This window comes from Carcharodon carcharias, chromosome 3 (genome assembly GCF_017639515.1).
Source record: "Carcharodon carcharias isolate sCarCar2 chromosome 3, sCarCar2.pri, whole genome shotgun sequence".
In the NCBI taxonomy this organism is placed as follows: Eukaryota; Metazoa; Chordata; class Chondrichthyes; order Lamniformes; family Lamnidae; genus Carcharodon; species Carcharodon carcharias.
Window position 1 is genome coordinate 142,784,583 of NC_054469.1, and position 15,422 is coordinate 142,800,004.

At 38.4% G+C, this 15,422-nt stretch overlaps 1 protein-coding gene across 1 annotated transcript in view; it reads left to right on the forward strand.

Moving 5' to 3' along the window:
* Nucleotides 1-433: 433 nt before the first annotated feature.
* The window catches only part of LOC121276309 (ubiquitin-conjugating enzyme E2 E1), an 87,565-nt gene continuing 72,576 nt past the window's right edge, over nt 434-15,422 (forward strand). Inside the window, exons 1-2 of the mRNA XM_041184574.1 lie at nt 434-705; nt 1,330-1,380. Of these exons, the coding sequence (XP_041040508.1) occupies nt 482-705; nt 1,330-1,380 (275 nt within the window). The 5' untranslated portion in view covers nt 434-481. The remainder of the gene's footprint in view (nt 706-1,329; nt 1,381-15,422) is intronic.

A 15,422-nucleotide genomic window follows, 5' to 3' on the forward strand; every position in this document is an offset into this window, starting at 1 on the left:
TCTGTCAGGTGGCTTTCTCTTCAATCCATTTTTGCACTTGTTTTCCCAGAGATATCGACCGTGCCTGGTTTGTTATTATTGCGAGGATATTCCCCTCAACTACCCCGGGGAAGTAGCTCCGGCTGACGGTACAGAGCAGCCGGTGACGAGATATTGCTCGGTGAGTGAGTGTCAGTCAGTGCGTTGCTGCTGTGAGTGTTACACTACATCAGATACACTGTGACTCACTCTTACTGACATTGTATCCCCCACTCTCTCTATACTCTTGTCTCTTCAGGTACAAGTCTGATGTCTGGCTGTTTGCTTTTATCATTTTTAAAAATTATGTTAAGTTATTTGTCCTAATTATCTATTTTTTCCGTTTACTGTTGTTGTCGGTGTGTAGTGTGTGTGTGTGTGTTTTTGTTTGGGGGGGGGGGGGGGGGGGTGAGACACTGTCGTGTTTCAGTGCAGTCAGTGTGACAGCGAGCCAGCGGTGGAGATGTCGGATGACGACTCGAGGGCCAGCACCAGCTCCTCCTCGTCTTCAAGTTCTTCACAAGCAGCCGAGAAAGAGACCAACAACAACAACACTATCACCGCCACCAGTACCGGCAGTAGCAACAACAGCAGCGGCGGCAGCGGCGGAGGCAGCAAGAGGAAAAGAGAAGCGAAGAACAACACCATGAGCAAGAACCCCAAGCTACTCACCACCAGCGCCAAAAGGTGTGTGTGGATGGCGCGGGCAGGCGGGCCACGAGCTCCGGGGACAGCATGGGGCAGCGGAGCACGAGCTCCGGGGAACGTTCCGGGGACAGCGGAGCACGAGCTCCGGGGAACGTTCCGGGGGACTGCACGGGGCAGCGGAGCACGAGCTCTGGGGACAGGATTAGGGGAACCATAGGGCTCGCCTGCTCCCCTCTCGCCGTTTCCTTTCCTCTCCCCTCCCTCGCGACACGCCGGACTTCTTTAATACCAGAGACTCATTTGCATATTAGCTAAAATCGTTTTGTACAAAAAAACAGTACCATGTTGTGATCCTCTTTCCCCAGGTTTGCGTTCTTACAGCCAACTAGTTTCCAGTCGTCTGGCTTTTGTGGGATTAGTTAGCATTATAAGTACAGAAATTGAGTTGGAAAATTTTACTGTATTAGCTTCTTGGAGCTTCGAGAAGCGGCCATGTTTTTTTCTCGTTTTCTCGTAAGCAGAGGTCAACGTCTTTGCTTTATTTTTACTTAATTTTGTAACTTTTTAATCGTGAAATCTCCGGAGAATATGACGGGTACAGTGTGCTGATTCCGAGTTATGCTCTGAATTTTTAAAAAAATATCCATGTTTTATGTTTCACAGGATCCAGAAGGAGCTGGCTGATATCACGTTGGATCCACCACCGAACTGCAGGTTTGTTGGTTTAACAAGAAATATATTGTCTACTTTAATACATGCGTTAAAGGCGATGGTTTTGGTTAAGTGCGATTTTGCTGATGAAGAATCCAGTTCATGAATCAAGGGTATTGATAATGATGATTGTATTGTAACAGGAATTAGGATTGAGGCCAATTTTGCATTTCAAAACCAAATAGAGCTTAAATGCCAGTACTTTTTAACTGAAGTTTTTTGTAAGTTTCATTCTGGAAGCTTGAAACTTTCCTCCCTTTTGAGGGGGTTCCCATCAGTACTGAACTTCCTGGGAGAGTCCTTGATCTGGATTTGGTGCTATTTCATAGTAGTGTTTTTGTGGGGGTGGGGGCATTCTGCTTGTATTACGGATATTCCTACACTACTTTGGTAAAGAAATGCTCTATCCTTCACAGATGCTGAAAGTGGGAACAATTTGTCCTGAAATGATTTTTATCAATGCTGTCAATATGATGACAAGTTCCTATCTAATGGGTGATTTTTAAGACTCTTAAAATAACTTGAGAATTATTCTGAAAATTTAAAAAAAAACCTTGAGCAGTTCTTGGAAAATGAAGTACATATTTTGCAAGGTCTGACTGTAATTAGCTAATAATATGTAAAGTGTGATTATGTTTAGAGATGTTGTCATTCTAGGATGAACAGGATAGTTGAGTTCTGCTTTCTGTCTTGGTTCATTGCTGCTTTCTTAATGAAAACAAAAATTGTATTCCATACCTATAAAGTTGTGAAGAAATTTTTAAAATTTCTTCCATTTGAGTTTGGTCACTTGCTGCTTGAGGAATTTCTTCACTTTTAGCTCTGATCATTTATTTAAAATAGTGCAGCTCTTTGTGGAAATTAGTCATTGATTCACTTGTTCTTTCTCTGTAATTAAATGCTCTATCCTGGACTTCGTGTGTGTATGCAGATTCTTGTGTTTTATGGGTTAGACTGTCAAAGCTATTCCATTGGAGTTTGGATCTAAAAATACATTCAAGAATATTAATTAGGTTTCAGAAATGATATGTGCATTCCCTGCCTATCATACTGTAGTTTTTGGCATTCTTCACATGTGGTTGACTGTTGACTGCCCTCTGAAATTACCTGGCAAGACACTCAGTTCAAGGGCACTTAGGGATGGGCAATAAATGTTGACCTTGCCAGTGATGCCCACATCCCCGAAAGAATAAATAAAACATATATACTAGATATGTTTTCTGCCTAAGTTATGGGAAGTAAATGGCCAACAGTGAGTTCAAAACCCGTAATTTGGTCAACCACTGTGATACCATAAGTTGGGAATAAAGAGTTGGCAGTGGAATCTGAAAATTGAATTGCTGTACTAAGTTGACTGTTTAAAACTAAGTTTTAATAGAATTTGAATAATATAATTTGATTGAAAGGCATCAGGGTGACTGAAGAGACTGTATAGAAAGGCATATTAGTTGCAGCCTTCCTTGTGACATTAGATACAGCTGTGAGGAGTAGTTTTCTTTTGTATACATATGTTCTGGCATTGGCATCGATGCCCAGTTTTATGGAAGTGTGTGCTTTGCCTTAAGTTGGGAGCAATCAGGCTGAGATATACTGTGGCAAGGGACGGTGGGGTGTAGGTTGCAGTCTTTTACCTAGCTTGGGAAAGAGAAAAAGGGGGTTTTCTTAGACATGCTTGAGAGAGTTTGCTGCATTAATAACCCTTTTCATTGAGAGTATTTGTATACAGGCCTACAAGCGGTGTTATTCACGACATCTTTCTTGGAAGCTTGGATGAAAGGATATTGGAATAGCATTGTTGTCTGTTGTGGGGTCACCAGATTGGATAGCATGGAGCAGAAAGTCAATTTAGCAAGGATATGTCAAGGTTAAGAGGGCTGACCAGTTGGAAGGCAGCCGAGCAGGTTCAATTTGACATAGGTGCATAAGATAGGCTCAGCCATGTAACTGAACATCACTATTAAAATAGGAACTTGGGGCAGGAGTAGGCCATTCGGCCCATTGAGCCTGCTCCCCGCCATTCAATTCAATCATGGTTGATCATCTCCCTCAATGCCACTTTCCTGCATTGTCCCCTTATCCCTTGATGTCATTAGTATCCAGACACTTATTGATTTCTGACTTGAACATGCTCAATGATTGAGCTTCCACAGGCCTCTGGGGTAGACAATTCCAAAGATTCACCACCCTCTGAATGAAGAAATTCCTCCTTATCATAGTCTTAAATGGCCTGCCCCTTTTCCTGAGACTGTTCCCTGGTTCTAGACTCACCAGCTAGAGGAAGCACCCTATCTACATCTACCCTATCGCGCCCTGTAAGAATTTTTTGAATCTGTTTTTCAATCATTTCTTTTTAGCACACTGAGGATATGGACAAGGCTAAGGACTTGGGTATGGAACAGTTCCAGCATTGGAGTAGAAGTGAATCTTGGCATGCATGATCTGGAATTTACAGTTAACCCCTTCATGTAGCTAGTTCCTGAATATTATCTGAACTGTGCATGCTGCTACTGATTACCCTTTCACTGAAGTGATGGCTTTGTCAGACTTCCTTTTTTGTTATTTGGCTTGATGGACTCCTTGAAATGAGGGTGAAGTAGAATACACGAGAAATACAGGGCTTTTTCAACTTCAAAGTGATTGAGTGGAACTTACTATTGGCACTGCATGGCATAACTCCAGTTCATTAGTGCTTCTGTGTTGGGGGATCTGAGTTTTCATTTTAAATATCCTATAATGCTGGCTTTCTATTGCATCATGGAAAGAGTGTGAAAACAGTTTCTTTGTGATAACTGTACTCTGCAGTTTTAAGTTACCATAGTGAGAATTTCGTGGATTTTTTTATTGACCAATATTTTTGAAGAACTTCAACGGTATTATTACCTAAAAGTTCCTATATGTACGTGAAGTTTATTTGCTGGCAGGACTTTCTACCTAGCCAAACTGAAATCCTTGGAAACAGCCTTGAATGTAGTCAAGGTCTGTGAATTTCTCTCTGATCTAGATCTGTACTGATTTATTTCTTATGATAACTTAGGCTATTAACTGACAACTTGAAAAGCTTCACTAATATTTGAAAATTTATACTTGTTTAAATGCCGTCTGAAGATCTGCTTTTAGCTAGCTGATTTGACAGAGTAGATCCAAAATCTTTTGGAAATTAGAAATGTATCGATGATTTTAAAAAAAAGTTACAACACTCTGTTAGCCAGGTGAATAGTTAGTTATAAATTTACTAAGACCGATGGATATTGTTTCTGAATAATGACGTAGATTATTAGACTATATAATCAGAGTGCATAAGCTCCTCAAAGGACCACTGCACCTTAGGAAGAATACATTGGCCTTGGAGTGGGGTGCAGCACAGATCCATCAGAATGATCCTATTGCTAAAAGAGTTAAATTATGATCACAGGTTGCATAGACCCAAGCTTGTATTCCCTTGAGTATAAAAGATTAAGGGTTGATCTAACTCAAGATGATTAAAGGATTTGATAGAGTAGTGAGAGAGATACTATTTCCTTTGGTGGAGTCCAAAAAAATGGCCAGAACCTTAAAATTTCAGCTAGGCTGTTGGGAGATAATGTTGAGAAGCACCCCTTCATTCAAAAGCTAGTAGAAAACTGGAAATTCCCCTTTTTAAAGTGAAGTCAGTTGAAAATTCCAAATCTAAGATGAATACACTTTTGTCAGACAAGGGTATTAATGGTTATGGAACCAAGACGGGTAAATGGTGTTCAGACACAGATCAGCGATGATCTAATTGAATGGTGACAAAAGTTCGAGGGGCTGAGTGGTTTACTAGTGTTCTTATGTTCATCATATGAAATGATAAGTACAGGAGATCGGGTAATTTTGGATTAGAACTTTAAATGCAGAATTAAAAATCTAGCTGTGGTAAAGTTTCAAGGGATTATTTAGCAATGTTCAGTGAGAGATAGCGACTAATAGTTAAAATAAGAACCTTGTTATTATACATCTGAAATACAAATACTTAATTTGTGATCAGTTGACATAAATATTATTTTAATACTGGAAGCTAATAAAGTTGCCCTGCAGCCTGTGTTCTGTGTGAATCATCCAAACATTTCTGAAAAATGTTATTGGCCATAGGTGGCTGAGTTAAATCTGATATATTTATTTTCAAGTGCAACATCACTTTTAGATTTTTCTGCCTCCAAGATGTCTTTTTTGTTGTTCTTCCCCTGCAGGAGATTAGAAAAAATGTGCCAATTTATTTATTATGAGCTAAAGCATTAAGCTTGTGGCTGTTGCACCAACATGTTAAGCCAAATATTCAAAACTCATTTCCACACTTGTTCTTCAAATGGGATATTTTGCTTGTAGTAATTATTTTGACTTTCCACTTCGTAATTTAGCATTGCTAAAGTAAGAAGTAAAGATTAGAAAACTCAGGCTTTGTTGGATGTTGCTTTCAGGGATGAACATTGACATTTTTATTTGGAGTGAATTTTTTAAATGCCAGTCTTGGCTGCCATTTCAGCTTCACTAAGTTGTGACCTTTGAGATGAGCACTTCAGTGAGTGAGTTCATTTTCTCTACTGTATCAAACCAACTGGAGTAATGTTCCTCATAACGTGCAGAAACTCAAGTTTTGAGTAAGCTGAGCGCAGAACAGTTATGAATGTGAATCAGTCTGAAACTGAGATTATTCTTGGCTGTAAAAAGGAATATAGTATCAATGAGAATTATGAAAGTGGGGTTGAGGAGGAAAGAAGATGGGGGAAATTTGGAGAATTTACTCTGCAGCTGCTGCTGATTAGTTTCTCGAGAGAGCATGTCTTACGAATACAACATGCTGCAGTAAAAGCAAAGTCCATTCTGTCTAGAATGAAATTGAAATTTTCATATAAATTCTATCCCAAAGACTCAACAGGTAAATGAGCCATCTGGCATAGTATGGAGATATGTGGATCAGGAAATGTTTGTCCCAAATTACCTAATCTCACCTTGTTGGCCACAGATTTAAGATGGAATATATTTTGTGTGTTCTACCCTTTTTTCCTGATTGCTCTGAAGTGACCTTTGGTTGGAAAACTACTTGGATGATGTACGATCTGGTGGAATTGTATCCAATCTGAGTCAACTAAAACAGAAGAGGCAAGAGAGAAAATATGCGAATGGAGAATATCGTAGACGTGGGCGTGCATTTATGTACATAATCAAATGTCAGGGTTCAAACAGTTGGATACCATTCAAACTTAATTCTTAGAATTTTTGTAACCTGTACTCTTTATAAATTGCAGCCTTGTAAATGACTCCCAGATGTCTCATTTTATTTTCCTGGAAGAGGATATTTACTGTCTGAAGTTCCCCTTATTGTCTTTTTCAGATTGCTTTCAGATTATAGTGATAGTGGTTAGTGGAGTCTAAAAGGGTACAGAGAAAGGTGCTACATTTGGACTCTATTTGAAGTTACGTTTTAGCTTTGTGTGGAAGGAAGGTTCTACGTTGTTGGAAGTTAAGTATAGCTGAATAAATTGATGTGCTTGAAACTAGCAAGAATCATTAGGAGTGCATTAGTAGTTAGGAAGCAGAGTACTTCAAGTGATTCACTTTTTGTTTTGGCTTCATTGTAAGTGCCTCCTGTGCCAGAACATGTGAGGCACAATTGTGTTTGGGACAATGATATATCATTTTGTTATGGCCTGTCCATTGGGAGGTGGTGTCTGAAGTAAATCTACATGGTTTGGACTGGCAATGTTAAATGTGAAGCTTGCTGTTGCTTCCTATAACTGCTGCTAAATTATTTTTGCCATATTTTGTATTTTTGCATTTTTCTTTTAAAACTTATTTCACTGAATTTAAGTGTGGATGATATCAAATTAAGGCTGTTATATACTGCAACTGCAGAGTCTGTATATATGTTGTGAAAATATTGGAAATGTCTTCCTGCTTTTTTAAAAAAGCTGTTGCACCTTTTCTGAAAAACAAATTGCAATAGTTTGCAGTATTATATTTTAATAACTTGAGTATTACCCCTAGGTCATGCTGACTGTACACAAATACTGCCTCCTGTGGTTCTTTGCATCCAGTATTGCTTAATTGAAACTTGGTTTAATTGTTCAGATTTTCTTCCCCCAATTGTCATTTTGGGGAAATAGTTGTTTTTCAGAGTTGCTGCCCAGTATTTAACATAGATTTTTTAAAAACCTTTTATAAATGTTTATATTTTCTCTTATTACTTCTCCCTGAAAGTAGTGACTATATTGGGATGTGGTACCTCACTCAAAAGATCATTCATTGTGTTTCACAATGAATGTTTATCGTATTCTGTAGAAAGTATCACAGCTATGTCTGATCCTGTCCACATCATAAGCATTGGCTTTTTAGCTGGTGTCATTGACTTTTCTTTGAACCCTCCTTTGCCTCTGTCACTGAGATTGACTGTAGCCTCCCTTTGCTTGAAATCGGCTAATACAGCAAAGACCAAATCTAACAGGCTGAATCAGAGACTTTTCTGATCAGAGTGTGGCTCACTCAGTGGCATACCAGCTGGTACCTTTACAAAGAGAATACCACATAATGTAAACCCTGAAATATTCACAAATGTCCTAGCTGCACCAAAGAAAACCTGAAATCCTTTGTAAGGATAAACTGAGCTGTGTTCATGTATAAAATGCCCCTATTTTTAAAAATTGTTAGCCCAACAATAAATTTTATTTTCGACATGGTGTTGTGCAGCTTTCTTTATAAATTTGTATTATTCCTAAACTCATTGGCAACAATGTTCCCTCTAACTATTTTTTGCTGTGTCTGGCCAGCTAAATGCATGCAATCTAAAGGGAGCGTTGCATGTTCGCAGCCCTTCTGTTCCCTGTGCGGTACACTCCCGATTGCTGTGCGGCCATGCAGTTTAGAGGGAATATTGACTTGCATGCATCCAACCAAGGCTGCATCAAAATGGTAATATTTCAAGTTACATACAAAGTTGTTGACCACAGTTTAATTTTGAGCCAGTGTCCATCTATTGCAAGTTACAAAATGAAGTTTATTAATTCATAGATATCAAAAAGTGGAGAGAGCCGTCGTAATAGACTTCTTAAAACAGGTTTTTCTTGGGGAAGAAATTTCCCATTAGTGAGCCAGGGGCAGGGCCTGCTCGCCGATGAATAAAATGACACGCGGTGACATCGGGCAGGTGTCCCGACATCATCACGCGTCATTTACATTGTCAGTTCGGCGGGCGTGCAACCGCATGCCCACCAAACTGTCAAAGGCCTATTAAAGCCATTAACAAAGTAATTAAAGTAGTTAAGAATGCTGCCTGTCCAACCTTAAGGTTAGCGGGCAGGCGAAGAGCCCAGGCAGCCTTTGCACTTTTCATGAAACCTCATCCATGGGTGGGATGAGGTTTCATGAAGAGTTCATTAATTAAATAAAACTTTTTTAAAAATTAACAGACATGTCCCAGCTCATGTGACATTTTCACATGAGGGGACAAGTCCTTAATTTTTTTTTTACCTTTATTACATTTTTTCAAGACTTAAACTGATCTCCCTGAGGCACAGGTGCCTCAGGGAGATTTCTGCGCTCTTTCGCGCACATGCGTGAAAGGGCACAGGCCCCAACTCAGGGAGTACCCCCCAGCCCGCACAGGGAGTGCACAGTGCTTCTGGGTGTGTGTCACGGGCCCGCCCACGTAAAATAACAGCGCACACCTGGTCAGGGGCGCCAATTGAGTTCGTGCTCGCTCCTGCTGGCCCCCGCACAACCTCCCCCGATGGGGGGGAGAAGTCACCCCTTGAAGTTGTTGTTACTGGGCTCAGTGGGGTACTGGCACTGCCTGATAATGTGTGGGTCTTCGTGGCAGCCTGTCATAATGAATTGTTTACTTTGGGGTTGCCGTTGACTCTGATCAGGGATTGGTGGCATGAACACTCTCCAAGTCCAATAGGAAAGCAACTTTCAATAGTGATTAGATAGAAAATGAACCATTATGAATGCACAAAGAGCTAAATGCAGTGTATACAACTTTACTGCCGCAGATACCCTGTATCTACCTTCCCCCTGCCCCTTCAAAAAATAGTATGAGTTTAACTGCTTCCACTTATGAATGTTCACTTATATGGAGTTGACCTATATAAAAGAAATATAATGCCAGCCACTTGAAGTTAGTACCAAATTAGGGAGCTGTAATAGCTGGGTTAGAAGGAAGTGATATAATTGTGTAGTTTAGTAACATTTGATTCTGTTTAAAAAAACAACACTTATTGAAAGAACAGAGATTGCATTCTATGTAAATTATATTCAAAAGCAGTTGATGTTTTATGTAATTTACGCATTTTGATGTCCTATTTCGTCCATAGTTTGCAATACAATATTGCAAAGTTAAGCCATTTGAGATTTACATTGGCTATTGTCACAAATGTGTCAACTGGAAAAGCAGTTTTAACTGTTGTGATTGAGACGAGACTAGGTTTTTCGACAGGGCAATTTAAATGAGGTCATGATGTGTGACATAAGTGGAGTTGAGGTAGAGATCAACCATCATCTTGTTCAACAGCTGAACAGGCTACAGAGGCTGACTTCTGTGACTAAAAGAAATGTACAATGCAGTTTTGTTTCATGTTGTCGTTGTTTCACTGCTTCTTAACCATCTAAGCGAGACCTCTAGCAATGAAAAGAACACTTTTTTCTGTTATTATTTTGCTATAATAATTATTGTGCTAATTACAACATATCGCTGAATTAAAAAAAATTCTGCATGCATATTCAGTTACAGTCGGACTGTCCCTTCCCTGGTAGTTGATAGACAGTAATGACATAATGACTTTGGGCAGTTTCTATTCTACTGAATGTTGCAAATGAGACTGGAGGGGATTGAGGTATTGATGACACATCAAACTTGGGTGATAAATGTGGTTTATTCAATATTAAGTCAAACTCTGATAAAGTGGTGATTTAACTGTTGTCTTATTCCATACAGTGTGCACCATAAAATACTAGTTTTCATTTTTGAAAAATCAACAATTAGAGTAAAACTTATGTGCAACCAGGGCTTAGGTTGATTTAAAAATGGGCTCAAATTCAAAATTTCATATTGGATTTGATAATGTTCATATGTGTGGAAGTCTATAGATCACATTTCAGTCTTGCGTGTTTTGCAGTTTTAGGACATTACATTTTTTTGAAGAAATTCTCCAGAAAATCGGGTACAAAAGTCTACTCTTGTCTTTTGATGAATGGATTTGTGAATTAATTTTTCACCTTTTTAAAGTTGAAAGTGTAATTTTAAAACTTGTGTACCTAGGGATTTTCAATTCATTCTTTTGTATTGATCCTAATTTAAGATTAACTTTAATGTTCCTAATTTTATTTTAAGCATTGCTCTCTCCCATTAATTTCCACTTATATATAAAACTCAAAATTAGTAGGCATGGTTTAAAACTGAGGTTATGAAAATGGCTAATTATGAGAAAATTAGACTGCATAAGCCCTAGCAACAAATTTGAAAAATCTTGTATAATGTATAATCCTTTAAAGGCAGCATTAAAGACCTGGGTTGCATTGTCTGACTACTCTTTTCACTCTGGGATCAGGCAGAGCTGCAGAAAAGGCCGAAGAAGCATAGTTGAGGGGGGAGGAGAAATAAAGTGCTTAACCCAGAACTCAGACAGGATTGCAATGGGTTTACCTTAGTATATTTTGAGTTTGAAAGGGGAAAGCTTAGAAGAGCCTCTTGTTCTCATCATTGTCCAGTGATTCTTGCTGGAATGTGTGCTTGTGTGGATGTCAGGTGAGAACTGAGCGGGACTTTGTCCATGTTGCCGTAAATAACCTACTTATTGTCCACATTGATAATTGAATAATGCTGAATTGTGTCAAGTAGCTATGGTCTGCTGGCACCAGGAAAACTCTATACCTTAGCACTTTTGGGGAGGGCGAACGTTGGACAATAAAAGTTCATGTAAAAAAAATAGAATCCTTCCGAACACCATCTCTTGTGAAATAGGCCATTATGCTGTAAGCATTTATTTGTTGGCACCTGTTCACCTTCAAATAAATAAATGTTGCCAGAATTTGAAGTGTTTATGCTTTGATATTTTAATTCTGGCTATCTTGTGTTAGAGAACAAGCACAAGGAGACTGCCTTTTCTTTGTACTGGGTCTCCAAAATCAGCTAGTATTCATGATGGTAATGTAATGGGCTCCTTGCATTAATGTGATGTTTATGATATCCCTTGACTTCAGTAAGAGTACAGAAGGTTAATTAAGGAACAGTGCTGCCCACATCAGGAGTCAAGAATTGCTTCTCAAATTTGATTTCTTGGGCTAATTCTGAGGCAATTTTGGCAGTGGCATTGGGAAGGAAAGATGAGTAATCAAAGATCTTAATTTGGTGGAATATAATTCCACCCAGTGAGCATTCTGGTTTTATGAAACTAAGCTTGAGGCATTACTAAAAGTGTTCCTGAGCCATTAAACAAATTTTTGATTGAAAAATGTTTTCTTAAAAAAATGTATTTCTGTATTCTCCAAATATCGAACTGCAAAAATTTTAATTCCTTTAATAAACAAGATTATAAATTCTCACCATTCCTGCTTCACATGGTAATTCGTTTCGAGGCATTGTTCATGCTACAGGCACTGTCAAGTATCCCACCCAAGTGGCCAAATGTTATATGTTATGCCTAAACAGTGAGCATCAGCAAGCTATTTAACTGAAAGAGAATTACAGTCAAGCAGATACTTTCCCCGCCCTAGCCTGTTGACATGGAGCAAGTTGTAGTGCTGAGATCAGGTAATTCAACACACTTGGGTTCAAGTGCACTAGGGCTGTTTTTGGTAAGTGTAGCTCAGTACAAACCACATAAAGCTGAAGTCTATTGCAAAGGCCATTCAGCATTCTATAGGTTAATGATTATTACAACTATTTTATGCGTGTTGTCACATGTTGCTGGATAGCAAAAGGTAAGTTACTGATGACTCTGTTTTTAAAAGCCTTTTATTTCATATGTACAAATAGCGTTTTCTAATAATTTTACTTTCATGAAGACCATTCAACAGACTGGCATAATGCACTTGTAACTTTGAGAGGTCAGACAGTAGAGAAGTGACTTTTTTTGAAATGCAATTAAATTAGCCTGAAGCTAAAGACGTAAACCTGTGTGGAAAACCATTTAGATATACATAACCAGTATGAAAAGCTAAATAATCATTAATTTGTACTGTTTTGCATTCTTGCCTTTTCTCAATTCTAACATACAAGCAAGTTACACTATATTTTCCAATTTTCTCTAACTGATTTGCAACAAATTTGCCATATCATTATATGATTCTGGAATTGCTTTGATTGGCAGATGAAGAAGTCGCTGTCCAACAGCATTTCCAGTTGGATGAGAGTAGATGTTCATAAACGCTAATAGAGGACGAGGTAGGGTGGTGGCAAGGAGGAAGCCCTCACATAATTATTGCTCAAAAATAATAATTTGCTTGGGCAAGATCTACCATCAATGTTTTATGATGTGTTTATGCACATCTACTGAAAATGTTTCTGGTGTCTGAAGCTTCATTCTGTAAGTAGAAATGAAGCTGATGTCCTTAGCACAACTTGGGGTTTTTATATTAAAGAAAATTTCTATGAACTACTTGAACTGCAAAATTGGTCTTTTTCTCCTCTCTGACAAAGCAGAACCCACCCCCCACACATAACCATACTGGATGGGCTTCTCCTTGTGACACCAATATCACTCAAATTTATCTTGCTACACGTTTTGCAAATAAGACACATGGGAGGATGGAGACATTAAAAAAAAGAATTGATGCTGTGTATGACTGTTGCTCTTAAACATTTTTTATACCCAGAATTATCAATAAGCAGAGCAGTTTAAAATAAACTTTTACAAACAAGAAAAACGTTGATGGGTAAAATTGAACTTGGATGAAAATTTCTCACACTGGATATTAATAAACACTTCAAAACGTTTTTGCTGACTTAAACAACTAGCTCTTTCACAAAAAAACTATCTTCCTTTGAGAAATTGTAAACAACTAATTGGATAGGCTGCAGGAATTTTGCATGCAACCCACACAATAAATATTTAGCCAGCAGACTTGCATTGAACTTTGTGTGCACAGTGAATTAAAAGTGGATTGCTTGTATTCCTGGGAGTGATGGGCGAGCCAGGCTTTGGGAGCAAAAGTGATGGATACTGCAGAGGGCTATATACATCAGATTTCATGGCACCGAATGTCAAAACGAAATAAATTGTGGTTTACAAGTGTTTTGCTACATGACTACCCAGTTTTATCTAAGAGGATAGCAAATCGATTTTCTGATCACTTAGTTACATAAGTTCATCACAAACTGATGATTCACACACACATGCACGACCCAGTTAACTGTCTCCTTCCAAAATGGTAACTGAACTTAAAAGGATGAGGGAGAAAGGAGCAAGTGTTCCATATGAGTTTGTTTGAAACATGGTTCAAATTGCCCTAAGTCAGAACCAAAACTGGTAGGCCAATGAAAGAGCATATGAGCATTTTACTACTAATTTTTCACTTGGCATCAAAAACAAATTGAGCCTCACCTCACAAGTGGAACTGCCCAAATTTGGCCATTAACAATTATATTGAAAATGGTGAGGGGTGGAGGGGGTGGTGGTGAAGTTGAGTTGAAAACTGGAAACCCTAATTACAAGGTCTTCAGTTATAACATCGCAGGAATCAATAAATCCTGTAATTAACATTTGTGCAGCCAGTAAGACCAATTATAAGCACCATGCTGCTGAAATTATATTCTAGTCCTTCAGAAGAAATTTTGATATTTGCAACAGTATATAAACGTTGAAGTGGGGATTTCTGTGAAACCTGTGCATTCTATTGCCGTTTTTATAGCCAGAGCAAGAGGAAAGAGTAATTACTGCTGTTTGATTGGAAGCCCATGAATCCACCCCCCACCCTTGCTAGCTGTAGATCAATTTATATAAAAAATAGTGAAGCGACACATTTTCATAAGCAACTACCTATACATTTGTTGGGTGTGATTTGATTTTGAGAATGATGTGGATTCATTTCAATACTAATATAACCAATACTAATTGATGCTGGTGGCCCATCCAGTAATTTCTTTTTATTGCTGTATGCTAATTCTATTTAAGTGGGGTGTGTAGGTCTTTGGCTTCTTGTGTTATATGGCAAGTTTGTAATGTGCGCTTTGTAACATAATTCTTGGCTCTTGAGGATGGTTATGGCGTGCTTGGGACATGCTACTTCAACGAACATTCATGCCTGATGTAGCTAAACAGATATTTAAAGGGAATAGAGGAGGTAAGAGTCTTTGTACATTAACCATTTTGCAATTAGATCTGTCTGCCTCATTCCTTGTTCCATCCCTCATTCAAAGCAAACCAGAAAATCTGATGAAAATGCTCTTAAAAATTGTACTTTATGGCAAAGTTCATTTTTCTATTTAATATAGTTTAAAATAAATGAAAGTGACTGGTGGTGCATTGGTTGTCTAGTTTGCAATTCAAATATCATCATAATAATTCATTCATATAATAGCCTAAAGATGAAATCTTATCTTGGTGGTTCCATCCATTTTGCTGTACACCCTGTTTATCTTCGGTAATAACACAAACTTCTCATAAGCTGTCGTGTTTAGGTAAACTAGTAACAAGCTACTAAAGGTGACCCTATCTGACACACCCACCTGTTGTATTTTACATTTTACTTAGGACAAGGACGTGGCAGAAATGAGTAAAAATTGCATTTACAAAAATCTGAAGCTTTTTTGTATCCTTTGAATGGGGAAGTGGAATATTAGGCTCTAGACACATTGGTATACAGGCTACAGTGTCCTGCAGAATTGCAACTCTATTTCAATTTACTGTACAGATTATAAGCCTGAGAAGTTAGAGGAATTCTTCGGAGCAGTTACAAAATATTGTGAGATGTATGTTGGGACAGTTTATTCTGCTATTACCTACAATGTTAAATGCTATCTGTATAATCAGATAAATATGCCCTTCAAGATAAAGTTGTCTCAAGTATTTATTGAATCTTGTTTGTTTTTGCTC